This window comes from Triticum urartu, chromosome 2, assembly GCF_003073215.2.
Source record: "Triticum urartu cultivar G1812 chromosome 2, Tu2.1, whole genome shotgun sequence".
In the NCBI taxonomy this organism is placed as follows: Eukaryota; Viridiplantae; Streptophyta; class Magnoliopsida; order Poales; family Poaceae; genus Triticum; species Triticum urartu.
Genome location: NC_053023.1, coordinates 713,464,259 through 713,476,220, shown reverse-complemented (window position 1 = coordinate 713,476,220; position 11,962 = coordinate 713,464,259). Strand labels below are relative to the sequence as shown.

The 11,962-nt window shown below is 46.0% G+C and overlaps 1 protein-coding gene across 1 annotated transcript; it reads right to left on the bottom strand.

The window, feature by feature from the left end:
* Positions 1-6,418: 6,418 nt before the first annotated feature.
* On the bottom strand, positions 6,419-10,665 carry LOC125540046 (abscisic acid-inducible protein kinase). Its single transcript, XM_048703617.1, has 9 exons — positions 10,359-10,665; positions 9,204-9,278; positions 7,885-7,986; positions 7,743-7,796; positions 7,550-7,642; positions 7,373-7,465; positions 7,170-7,274; positions 6,963-7,061; positions 6,419-6,892 (listed from the first exon to the last, which is right to left on the bottom strand). The coding sequence occupies exons 1-9, from the start codon at positions 10,476-10,478 to the stop codon at positions 6,605-6,607; spliced, it is 1,029 nt and encodes a 342-aa protein (XP_048559574.1). The 5' UTR covers positions 10,479-10,665; the 3' UTR covers positions 6,419-6,604.
* Positions 10,666-11,962: the final 1,297 nt, after the last annotated feature.

Genomic DNA, 11,962 nt, shown 5'->3' with positions numbered 1-11,962 from the left:
ACGAATATGTTCAAGCATATCCACACACAAATGGGGGGCGGGGGTTGAGGTCTGTAGCTGGAGATGCTCTTGGATGGGTACCATGATGGTTGTCCAATTTTGTACACTAAAGATCAAATGACCTATTTTGTGTCTTGTTAAGTCGGAATACACCTTAGTGGGAGGCATTATTCATATTGACAACGAGGCATCGATGGTAACATCAATCTTGAAACTCTGTGATTGATATCAAAAATGCATTGTGTAAGTGTGTGCGTGTGATGGTAGTGTTCATATGTTAATGCCTCTATGTTGTAGTCGGTATTTGTCCAAAAAAATGTCTTTGGAATAATTATAAGATTATGCCGAGACAACATAAGGATCTTGAAACTGTATCAACCATTTGACATGTGTAATGTTCTTTATGTTCCAAGAGTTTGCAAAATTATAATCTCATTTCTCAAAAAAAACATGGTTTGTGGTACCTTAACTTTCTTCTTGAAATGAAAACAAAAGATTTGTCGCATCCATTAATTAAGAAAAAGAGAGTTGCATAGTTAATCTACGGAAAATCAGGTGAAACCCAATACAAACTGAGCATAAAAGATCAATTCACAAAGCATAATACCACGCTACCGCACAAGTAGCACGTCAAACGGTCTGAACACACACCAACTGCAACCCTAACACTTGTACAACCAAAAGGAACCCCATCAAAAACACTTGAACGGAAGGCAATGGGCAAAACCAAAACCACGTTGTTAACAACCGAAACCGTGAGGATGGGCTGAAAGGACGAAGATCACCCAGTTAGCAGCCGGTCCATCAACTTCAAAACTACATATTTTGGACCTTCAATTTTGTAAACCGCCCTGTTGATCCCACTCAAAGCAGTATGGCTCATGAGGTGGCGGTGAAACAGGTTCCGCACATATGGCAACCCAATCATTTAAAAGAATTATCAAAAGTATAAACGTATCCAGAGTAAGTATTGGTTTGATTGCAATTTTTTGTTGGTAGCTTACCAAGACGGCCAATTGGTTAACTTAAAAAAGAATGTGAAAAGAATTTCCAAAATTATAAGAGTAGCCGAGTAAGTATTTGTTTTAATTAACATAAAAAGAATGTATTTCCAACAAAATAAACTTTCCATGGCAGCTAATTGTTTATTGTTTAGATCGTCACGGTGCAATCCACAATCCTTTTTTTTAGGATGCAATCCACAATCTTGATTTATTTTTTTATTTTTTTGAGGATGCAGGATGCAATGCACAATCCTAAGAGTAGCCTTCACACCGATCATGCGAAATCTAGTTGGACGTACACACTTGGGCTGGGCAGATATTGGATTGAAAGATCCGCCTGCACGTGATACCAAAAGTGGGTTCTCATACAGTCGAGCCCCCATCGACATGATCGGGAGTACGAACACGAGCTACACCGTTACCGCTATCCGATTCCGCCGTCCCCGTCAGCAGCAACCGCGCAGCCAACGGATTTGCAAATACCAGCCGGCCGACCGGCCGGTCTATCGATCTGCCGGTCACGCTCCTCGGGCATGGACAAGGAGCGGCGACATGACCGCCCGTTCTTCCGGAAGAACCCAGCCCTGAAAACGATGCTATCATTGGCACCTCAGCTGCCTGCCATGTTCTCCAGTTTTGTCATGTCAGCGACTCGCAGCCCACGTACGGCTGTTGCGACTGTACAGAAGACACTGTATATTCTGGTCTGCCGAGCGTGATTATGGGACGAAAGGGATAGATTCGCGATATCACATTGACGAACTGCATGGCGCGGCGCATGATTGAGCCGAGCATCGATCCCCGCGACCTCTAGCTCCGACTGTCTTATCAGGAGCCCGGAAAGTCTTGCCCCGGTTTGGCGCGCGCACACAGAGACGTGCGTGCGTGCCCGGTGCCATGGATGGCACGGCGCCGCGGGCATGGGCATGGGCGCGTACTGCTGCCCGGTGCCCGCGCTCGTGATCGGTCGCCTTCGTAACGACATCGGCATGCGTGCGAGGGAGCGCGCGACGGCGACGAGTTCTCTGCCGGTGTGTGTGCGTGACGGCCACGCGCGCTGTGCCTGTGCGATGGCGAGGGCGCTGCGGTCGGACAGCAGGCGAGATCACGGTTGGCTGCGCGCTCGTGTCGTACCGTCGCCGCGTGCCTCACCTGACTGAGTGGCCGTGGCGCCCTCGTTTACGGGGCGCGCGCACCCCCAAAACCGTGTGCGGATCCGCCGGGTTCACTGAGCTTTGCACCCCCTCGGTCCAGTGCTCTGAATCGGTCACATTTCTCTGTCCAGTGCTCTGTTTCTTTCTCATTGCTCTGTTTTTCTCGTGTCTTTCTGGATGGGAGTGGAGTGGTTGCGTGCTTGTCTCTCATGCTGAGGAGAACTCCGTGGTGGTACAATCAAAGAGATGAGCACCGATTGCTACTAAGGGCATCTCCAATGAGGACCCTCAGAACGACTGCATAATTTGAACCGAGTTGTACGAAGACACAATTTGGACATAATTTGTCATTCAACACGGACCCTTAATTATCCGTGAACACCTCTGCTTGTCTGAATTCTTAGGCCGAGCCAATCAGTTTCAACCTAGGTCACGAATGCTATATGTACCTCTTGTAAGCCAGGGGAGGTCGGTGGGGAAGGACGTGCGAGAAAGGAGGGAGGTAAAATGCCAGGGGAGGGAGGTAAACTACCGTGCTATTTACATAGAAGATACCGGAGTATCTTTTCAAAAAAAATATTCCCTACGGTCAAAGTTACCATGGTGTTTCTACCATAGTTATCAGATGTGCGCTGCGTATACTACCATCTATTTACACATAAATCATCGGATATCTTTTCACATTTGTCTTCCTCAATGGTTAAAATTACCATGATGTTTGTATCTAAATTATCATGTCAATGGCGTGAATGTTATCGTGCTATTTACATAAATTGCCGGGGGGCGGGTTCAACAAATTTATTCCCAATGATCGAAGTTACCACGATGCTTGAAACAAAAAGTTTTTCAGTGCTAACATATTAAAGGCAAAAACATGTCAAAAACGGTATTTTCCTTAGCTTGTTCAACAATGAGTGCCATAGGTGAGGTGGTAAGCTCCCTTTGTTGATTACTTGCAAAACAGAGATCAAATCCTAGTCCAAGCATTATTTTTGTCAAAAATCAGGAAGGCGCGTGGGGCCATAATTGACGATTACGAAAATTAGGAAGGAAATCAGGAGAGGTCGGTGGGGAAGGACGTGCGGGAAAGGAAGGAGATCGGGAGTCATGCGGAAAGGAACGAAATCGGGAGGTCGTGCGGGAAAGGAAGGAGATCGAGAGGGAACTGACGACGCTGGATGCGTGTGGCAGTTTCGCAATCTGCCACCCGGTTGCCATATACATATTTCGTTTACCTTTTACACTTCACATTTGAGGGGGGTTTTCCTCGTTAAATTTTTTTGTCATCTGTGTTGATTTGATCTTCCTCTCTTTTATTGCATGTCGTGTTTATAACAAACTGGACGCAAACTATAGAAGGTTTGTTATCTGTGTTGATTTGATCTTCCTCTCTTACACCCCCAGCCCACTCAAATCCTCCTCTTGTGTCACGTTTCTTCCACTTCGTCCATGCTCCCCCTTTGCTCTACATCCGCACCCTTCTCGTTCGCCATTGTTTTTGTACCTCTCCGGCTGTCGCCCGGGCGTTGCTAGACGTCCGCAGCTGCAACCCATGCGGTCACGGCAGAGGTGATGCACATCATCGTCGACCTCTTGAGAGCGTCATCGTGGAGCCCAAGCTCATCCCAGCAGAGGCATCATTGTGGAGCGTAGGCTCGTCCCAATCGCGCCTCATCGTCATCGGCAGGTTCAACCCAGCAGAGGCATCATCGTGGAGCTCGGGTTTATCCTAGCGGCGCCTCATCGTCATCGACAAGCTAGTTCCGATCCTGCCTTGAAGTGCCTTCAGCTCTGACATGAGGAGATCTCGCTTGCCTCCTGCACCACTCATGGCCTTGTTGTTCGTGGGCTGGATCGGTGCTCCATGCTCCGGAGCGGGATGGCAGGGGGCAGAGGCCCGTCCCCGAGGACGTCTTGGTACGAGTAGTAATTTAGGTTGTTTTTTGATAGGATATGACTGCTCTTGTACTCTTGTTTATCTTTGGCCTGCTTCGTAAGAGCAACTTTAATGGGGCGACCCATTTTGTTCGCCGTTGTTCGTTTGAGTCTACGTGGACAGAAAAGTCGGCCTAACGCGCCGATCCAACGGATGCGTGTCCGTTTTTCATCCGTGGGCGACCTATTCCTGGCCCATTTTTGAGCCGGATTTGTGTCGGCGCGGGCATGCGACGGACGCGCGCGTGCTCGCATTCTCCTCCCCCGAGCCCGCTGGTTGGTGGCATATTGGTCTCCCACATCCAACAGCAACCCTCGCCCGCCTTCTTCGTCGCCGACGCCGTCGTCCATTTTTGCCGGCGACTCTACCAGCTGCCGGCGCCTCCACGTCCGCCCAGCAACGCCGCCCCCTCCCACGTCGCCCGCCACCACCGTCTTGCCGCCGGGGAGCCAACTGCTTCCCCACCACCACCACCACCACCACCACCATCACCACCACCACCACGCAGCCGCCCCCGGCCAAGAAGTCGCCTCGCTGCCCCGGCTAGATCCTCACCGGCACGCTCGTCGGACGTTGGCCCATTCGTTGGACGCTGGCAGGGCAGCTAGCTGGTCCGTGTGCGTCGCGACTCCCTTTGACGGCCGTCTCCTTCGTCGACGCCTGCAAGTTGTTCAACAGTTTGCCAAGGTACAAAATGGACTCCGCCGACGAGTTGTTTTTTCACAATTTCCTTTGTGACTCCGACGATTCATCGTCTGATGACGAGGAGGAGATATTGGCTGCCGTGTTGGTCCATCACCACCTCAATAGCCAGCGGCCGTTGTTCCGTGGCTCCATTCCGGGCCACCTCCCGGCGTTGAATCGCAACCGAGAGAGCGGACATTTCCTTCTTTGGAAGGACTACTTTAATACAACAAACTCGTTCAAACATCAAAAATTCTGCCGCCGTTTCTGTATGAGTAGGCCTCTTTTCAACCATATTAGAGAGGGGGTGGTCGACTATGATGACTATTTCGAGTGCAAAGAGGATGTCGTTGGCAAGATTGGTTTCTCCTCTTATCAGAAATGCACTGCCGCCATCCGAATGCTTGCATACGGAGTGCCCGAGGATCTCATTGACGAGTACGTCTGTATGAGTGAGTCTACATGCCTAGAGTCCATGTATAAGTTCTGCAAAGCTATTATTGCTATATTTGAGTCTGAGTACTTGAGAGAGCCGACAGCTGAAGATACAGCCTATTTGTTGGCGATAAATGCCACCAGGGGCTTCCCAGGGATGCTTGGTAGTATAGACTGCATGCACCGGGAGGTGGAAGAACTGCCCTTCTGCTTGGCAAGGGCGGTATAAGGGCCATGTCAGGGCCTGCACCGTCATCCTAGAGGCCGTGGCATCTCAAGATCTCTGGATCTGGCACTTTCTTTGGCATGGCTGGATCACACAGTGACATCAACGTGTTTCAGCGCTCGCCGGTGTTTGCTAGGCTTGCCGAAGGCAACAGCCCACCGGTGTACTTTACTATCAACGGTCACAACTATGACAAATGATACTACCTAGGTGACGGTATCTATCCTCGGTGGACCACTATTGTCAAGACAATACCCAACCCTATCGGAGAGAAGAGGAAAAGATTTGCCCAAGAGCAAGAGAGTGCTAGAAAGCATGTCGAGTGTGCCTTTGGTGTTTTGCAATCTCGATGGGGCATCGTTCGGTATCCTGCTAATCCTGGAGCACGCAGAAACTGTGGGAGGTGATGACTGCTTGTGTGATCATGCATAATATGATCGTAGAAGACGAGCGCCCGGAATGTCTGTGTGATCAAGGGTTTCAGTTTCAGGATAAGAAATGTTGTGCGTGAGCATGGAGGAGCGGCAACATTTAAACAGTTTATCCAATTTCATCATGACATGTGTGATTGAAAAAAACTCACGTGCAACTACAAAATGATTTGATTGAGCATGTATAGACTTACATTGACAACCAATAAATGTATCTTTTTTTATTCGTTTGCAAAACTATGCGAAATATTTTTATTTTTATTCACTTTGTAAAACTATGCTATTTTATTCAATTCAAACTATTTTCATCAATGCAAAAATTGAACGGCCAGCCGGCCACACCGGCACATATGGTTAACGTGTTGGACACGCTGACCCATATCTAAAATAGGGCAGACGCCGGACGTACGATCGGCCCAAACGGACGAAATCGCTGTCCGTTTGGGTTGCCCCATTGGAGTTGTTCTAGAGGAGTTCTTTTACGGTACCCCTCCTCATCTTGTACCAGTTCAGCTGTGTTGCTTTATATATAAACTGGGAAGCAAGAGTTTTTCGGGTAAAACTACTGATTTCGATATAAGCATGTAAACTTATCTTACACTGTTTACACATCAAGCCAATCTGTAGGCTACAGAGAATTTGTGACCCAGAACAAAATCTAGTGGAAGCATGACAAAACAGGGATCCATCCACAGGCAAACCATCAAGAGAACTTTCGAACCACTCATGAGCAATCACAACGGGCACACGAAATCCCCGCTGCTCTCAACGTCAATGTCGTCGATATCGAAATCGATGTCGTCCAAATCCATGCTCCCCAGGCAGGCAACCTGCCCGGCAACCCCTAGGGCGTTATCGCCAGGTTTCTGCGCCTCCTGGATGATCGCCATGGCTTCTTCCAGGCTCTGTGACGGCGTGTTCATGTCTGCCAGCTGCATGCTCCTTTGGTACTCATCGGTCATCTCAACGGGCAATCTCTTGAGGAACCATGGATGGTTCTTGATCTCCGGGATGGTTATTCGCTGCACGCAGATACAAATGTGAGCACTATATGACTAGGAACTGAACTATTCCAGGACAAGAATATATAACCTGCTGAGGATTTCCAACGAAAATGCGGGACAGCAGATGTATGCAGTCCATCGAGACTCGAACGTAGTCCGGAACAGAGTACTGTACGCTGAGTATCCTCTGTGGAAGACACCAACAATTAACTTTTCTAGTAACACAGTGAGAGGCATCAGATAGAGATGATGCAAAAGTTTCATGAGAGATAAGGTGGGAAGGGTGTGCACTCACAGTGATCGTTTTGCGGAAGTTCCTTGGCTCATCAGGGTCCTCGAAAGGATATGCCCCGACAAGCATCACATAGAGCGTTACTCCGCATGACCAAACATCGGCGACCTAAGATTACAAGAGTTGGTATATAACTGAATGCTTCAGATGTGGTACTTAAACCGTTAAAATCGTGTCGTAGCGGACCAAACTTCGAACATTCGTACCTTTCCATCATATTCTCTTCTAGAGAGGACCTCTGGGGCGATGTATGCCGGTGTGCCGACAGTTGACTTCGGTTGAGAGTGCAAGACAGAAGACTGAAATGAAAAGAGTCGAAACAGGGTCCTTGTTTAGGCGATGAAAACGCAACATTCAGAGGTCATTATCTTGCGCGGGAATACCTTGGAGTAACCGAAGTCACAAATCTTGAGCCGAGGTGCGACACTACCATCCAAGAGAGTGTTTTCTAGTTTCAAATCTCTATGACATACTTGCTGCAGGCAAAAAGAAAAAAGAAAAAAAGATGACATATCGTGTGATGAGCGTTTGACATAAGCTGCTATCTGCGAGCTGGTTTGGCAGAGTACTACGTACCATAGAGTGACAATAGCTCACTCCAGAAATCAATTGTTGGAAGAAGAATCTTCCCTGTTAAGAGTAATGAGTAAGTAACAGTTAATGTAATTATATGTAACCATTGAAGGAAGTTCCAAAGGTCGTTGCAAATATTATCTACCTCATCCTCGCTAAATCTCCCTGCGTTGCAAATCCTTTGAAATAGCTCGCCGCCAGAGGCATATTCCATAACTATTGCCAAATGTGTGGGAGTTAGCACGACCTGAAAAACTAAGCACGTTTAAGCATGAATCGAAGATTAAAGCTTTGATAAGCAGGCCGAGAATTCAAGATGATCAGGGAGAAAACAGCTAGCGGCATTCACAAGCTCAGTTGATTCCAAACTCTCCACCCAATGTAAGATTATATATTCTTGAATGGCAGTGGGTAAGAATCTGAAGTAGTCCAGATCAGGAATGTGCATATGAGATGATATTTCTTCCCATGCAAGAATTTCATCTCTATGGAAAATCAAGTTTTTTTGTTTCATTAAAAATGAAGTTCTTTCCAACCAAGAGGAAATGTTCATACCCTCTAAAAACACATGTATGTCATTTTTCTACTGGTTAATTACCCGCTAAATCATCAATGGTCTAGTTACATGAGCTAAGCAATCAGGTATCTGAAAAAAATCCAAAGTATGGGGATGCAAATCTAAATAATAAGTTTACTTGCCTGACTAGTGCAGAACAGTGCAAAGAGGAAGAAAATGTTAAGCTGATAAGCATTTAACAATTCAAAGCAAGTAGTCTAATAGTAGTGAAGTGGTTAGCCAGCATGTTTGATGTAAAATAACATACACCAAAGTAGTAAAAAGTCCTAGCCTCAAAACATGGAACTAAATTTCAGTTACACATTCTACTTCCCACTAGAGATAACCTTAACTTCCATATTAGTATGTTTCCATATGTGAGTCAAGTCTCCGAAATCAATCACTGCGATCAACAACTTGCAATCGTAAAAGTAATATAAAAGGAGATCCATAATCTTGCAAAGCCACAATTTTCTGTAACGAAGTATCAGTACAATATGTGACTAGTTACCCTGCGTTAAATTTCATGAGGTAAAGAGCTAAAGCATTACACTCATAACTCGGCCTCCTTTGGTTCATAGGATTGGAAAATCATAGGAATAGGAAAGTCATAGGAAATGAGATGACATGCATCTCAAATCCTATGCATAGGAATAGAAAAGGAGATGCCCTTTGATTCACACCATAAGATTTTTTTCCATTTAGTCTAGGCTAATGTTTATTCCCTATGAAATGTGGAGGATAGGAAGAATTCCTCCATAGGAATAGGATCTCATTCCTACAAACCAAAGAGCTTTGAAGGAATTTTTCCTATAGAAATCCTATCCTATGAAAATCCTACAAAATTCCTCCAAACAACTTTGAGCCTATATGAGGGACAATCACTGTCCTAGAAGCCAAGAAATTACCTCCTTGAATCGAATAATATTTGGATGCTTGAGTGACCGGTGGTTCATAATCTCCCTTTGAACATGTTCATCAATCTGCAGCAAAAATAAATGTTTAGAGTTAACTCATGAATCATAAATACTCCCTCCATTTTTGTATACAAGGCCACAAACCCATATTACAGGTACCAAGGCAAAAGTTAATATCTTCTAAGTCAATGTTGCAAGGCAGCTTGTCTCCTTGATAGTGGCCTTGTATATAAAAATGGATTTGACACCCGTTTGTTACTTAAGCACGACACAGCATTCTGAACATTAGGATCGATCCACCACACCACACGCTCCGAGCCGTTGGATGTCGTCCTGAACTGTGGAATCACTTGGGTGAATCATCTATTAGTTCTTTAATAACTGTGGTAAGATTTTGTTATCGCATTTCAATAAAAGATGCTTTCAACAGGTAGACCCAAAAGGAGAAATGCATAAATGCTTGAAACCAAAGCCACACCAAAGCGAAGGCTATGAATAGTTAATCATATACCTACTACATTGGACATTATGTGGCAGCAGAAGCAGATTCGGTGTGTGTCACTGATTCTTTTCAATTATTTTTATTGGAGGGAAGCATTGGAAGCAACGGCAGGGTGGCAGGCCCTGGATACTTCCTTGTCTATTTTGTTAGAATATGGTTCCTTTGGGATTAAGAGAGAGTCTGGGTAAACTCCATGCAATGTCTTTAACAAAAGGGGGCGTCGTTCCATTGTCAAATTCAACTAATGAAGGTCGAACCTAGAGTCCTCATCCCTGGAACTCGAGCGCCTGAACTCAAAGAGCAGCACATGGCCAACATCCGCAGTCCTGGTAAGCCTACCCACACAATTAGAACCATGCCCGCGCAACACATGCTGCCGAGCAGTAAAAACGGCAAGTATCGGTCAAGCAAGATTCCAGGCACACACGGGAGAAGCACGAGATAATCTCACTGTCCTGCAGCTCCGCTACCGCGTAAAACAGAGGACGGAGCAGAGTGAATCCATGGACGCTGACCGGCCAAAACATTTCTAACCAATCACGGGGCCATCGAGCCTAGGACAGCGCACACGGGAGAATAGTTTTGGATCAAGCGCCGATGAACCGTGTGGGTATGAGGGACGACGAGGCTGCTCGCGCGCGTACCTTGTGGCCTCGCTCGATGAACTTGACGGCGAAGTGCTCCTTGGTCCGGACGTCCCGCACCAGCTTGGCCACCCCGAAGTTGCCGGACCCGATGTCCCTCACCACCTCGTACCGATCCATGTCCTCCCCTCTTTCTTCCTATGTCCCTCAAGGCCCCAAGCAGACAAGCACCTTGATGGTATGGTGCGGGAGGAGGAAGGAAGACGGGAGGGTGTGAATGGAGCTGGGGCTGGGTTCTGCAACCCACGAGATCGGGGAGGGGATTGGTATGGGAGCCTTGAGGTGGGGATGGAGGGGAGGAGTCCGGAGAGACACGTCACCTTGCAGCGCCGCCATGTGTCGCCGCGGCTGCCGTCCGCAAGCCACAAAGGGAAAACCCAACTCCAACACTTCTCATTGAGATTGAGATGCGGTCTTGAGTCTTGACTGAAGAAATGGACAGTCCCACTGTTCTCAAGGGAAGGAAAAGTACACTGATGACAGCGAGCCATCACCGTTTGATTCTCATCCAACGACTGCCTACCAGTTTCTTTTCATCTCTTCGTTTTCTTTTACTATTATTCTGCGAATGTTCTTTCTTCTGTTTCATGTTTACTTCTATTATTTTTAATGTTTGGAGATTTCAAACGTTGTTTGAATTTTTTTTCAAAAATGCTCCTGTTTTCCAAATTTTGGTCACAAATATAAAAATGTTCGTGTTCCAAGAAATGATCATATATCCAAAAGCTGTTCGAAATTTCAAAAAATCCATTTTCTAGAAAATATTCACTGATTCAAAAATCGGTAATTTTTAAAAGATGCCGCGGTCTCAAAACTTGTTCGGAATTTCAAAGAATGTTCTCATGTTTAAAAAAAATGTTGATCGTATTAAAAGTTGTTCGCAATTTCAAAAATTCAAACGATAAGTGCCACAGGTGTGGCACGAAGCAATCCCGCTCTGGCGTTTTTTGCGGCTAAAGTTGCCATCCGAAAAGAAAAAACAAACCAAAAAAAACTAAACCTGCCATCCGAAAAGAAAGTTGCAATGCTTGACAAATAAAATTGACATCCTCGCATCATTAAACTTGCCATCAAAAACATTTGGAGTTGCCATGAGTTTGTGTCAGTGTGACACTTATCAGGGTCCTTTTGAAAAATGATCGGGAATTAAAAAAACATCTATCTAAAAACTGTTCACAGTTTCACAAAATGTTTCCCATTTAAAGAAATTTTTCACAAATTAAAAAAATGTTCGGATGTTTATAAAAAAAATTGTTCATGTTTGATAGAAATTCTTCGTAATCTTAAATAAAATCGAATCCTGCAAAATGCTTCAAAATTTGAAGGAAAAGTTTTCATTTCTGTTGCTGTCGTTAGTTCTTTATAACATTAGCGGTGCGCTTCTGTCACTAGGAGTGGTGAGTTCCAGGTGCATGAATCACAAGATGCAGGTCGCGAGGTCGACTCCAAGTGAACGCTTACGTTTTTATGGCGATTTTTTACATCCGCTCACTGTTGTTCCACCCAGTGGGCCGGCCCAGTTTTGTTTGCCCTGTGCATCACGCTCCTTCTTTCTGTTTTTTTTTTTGAGACAATCCACGCGAAGCTTTATTTAGTCCGACCCA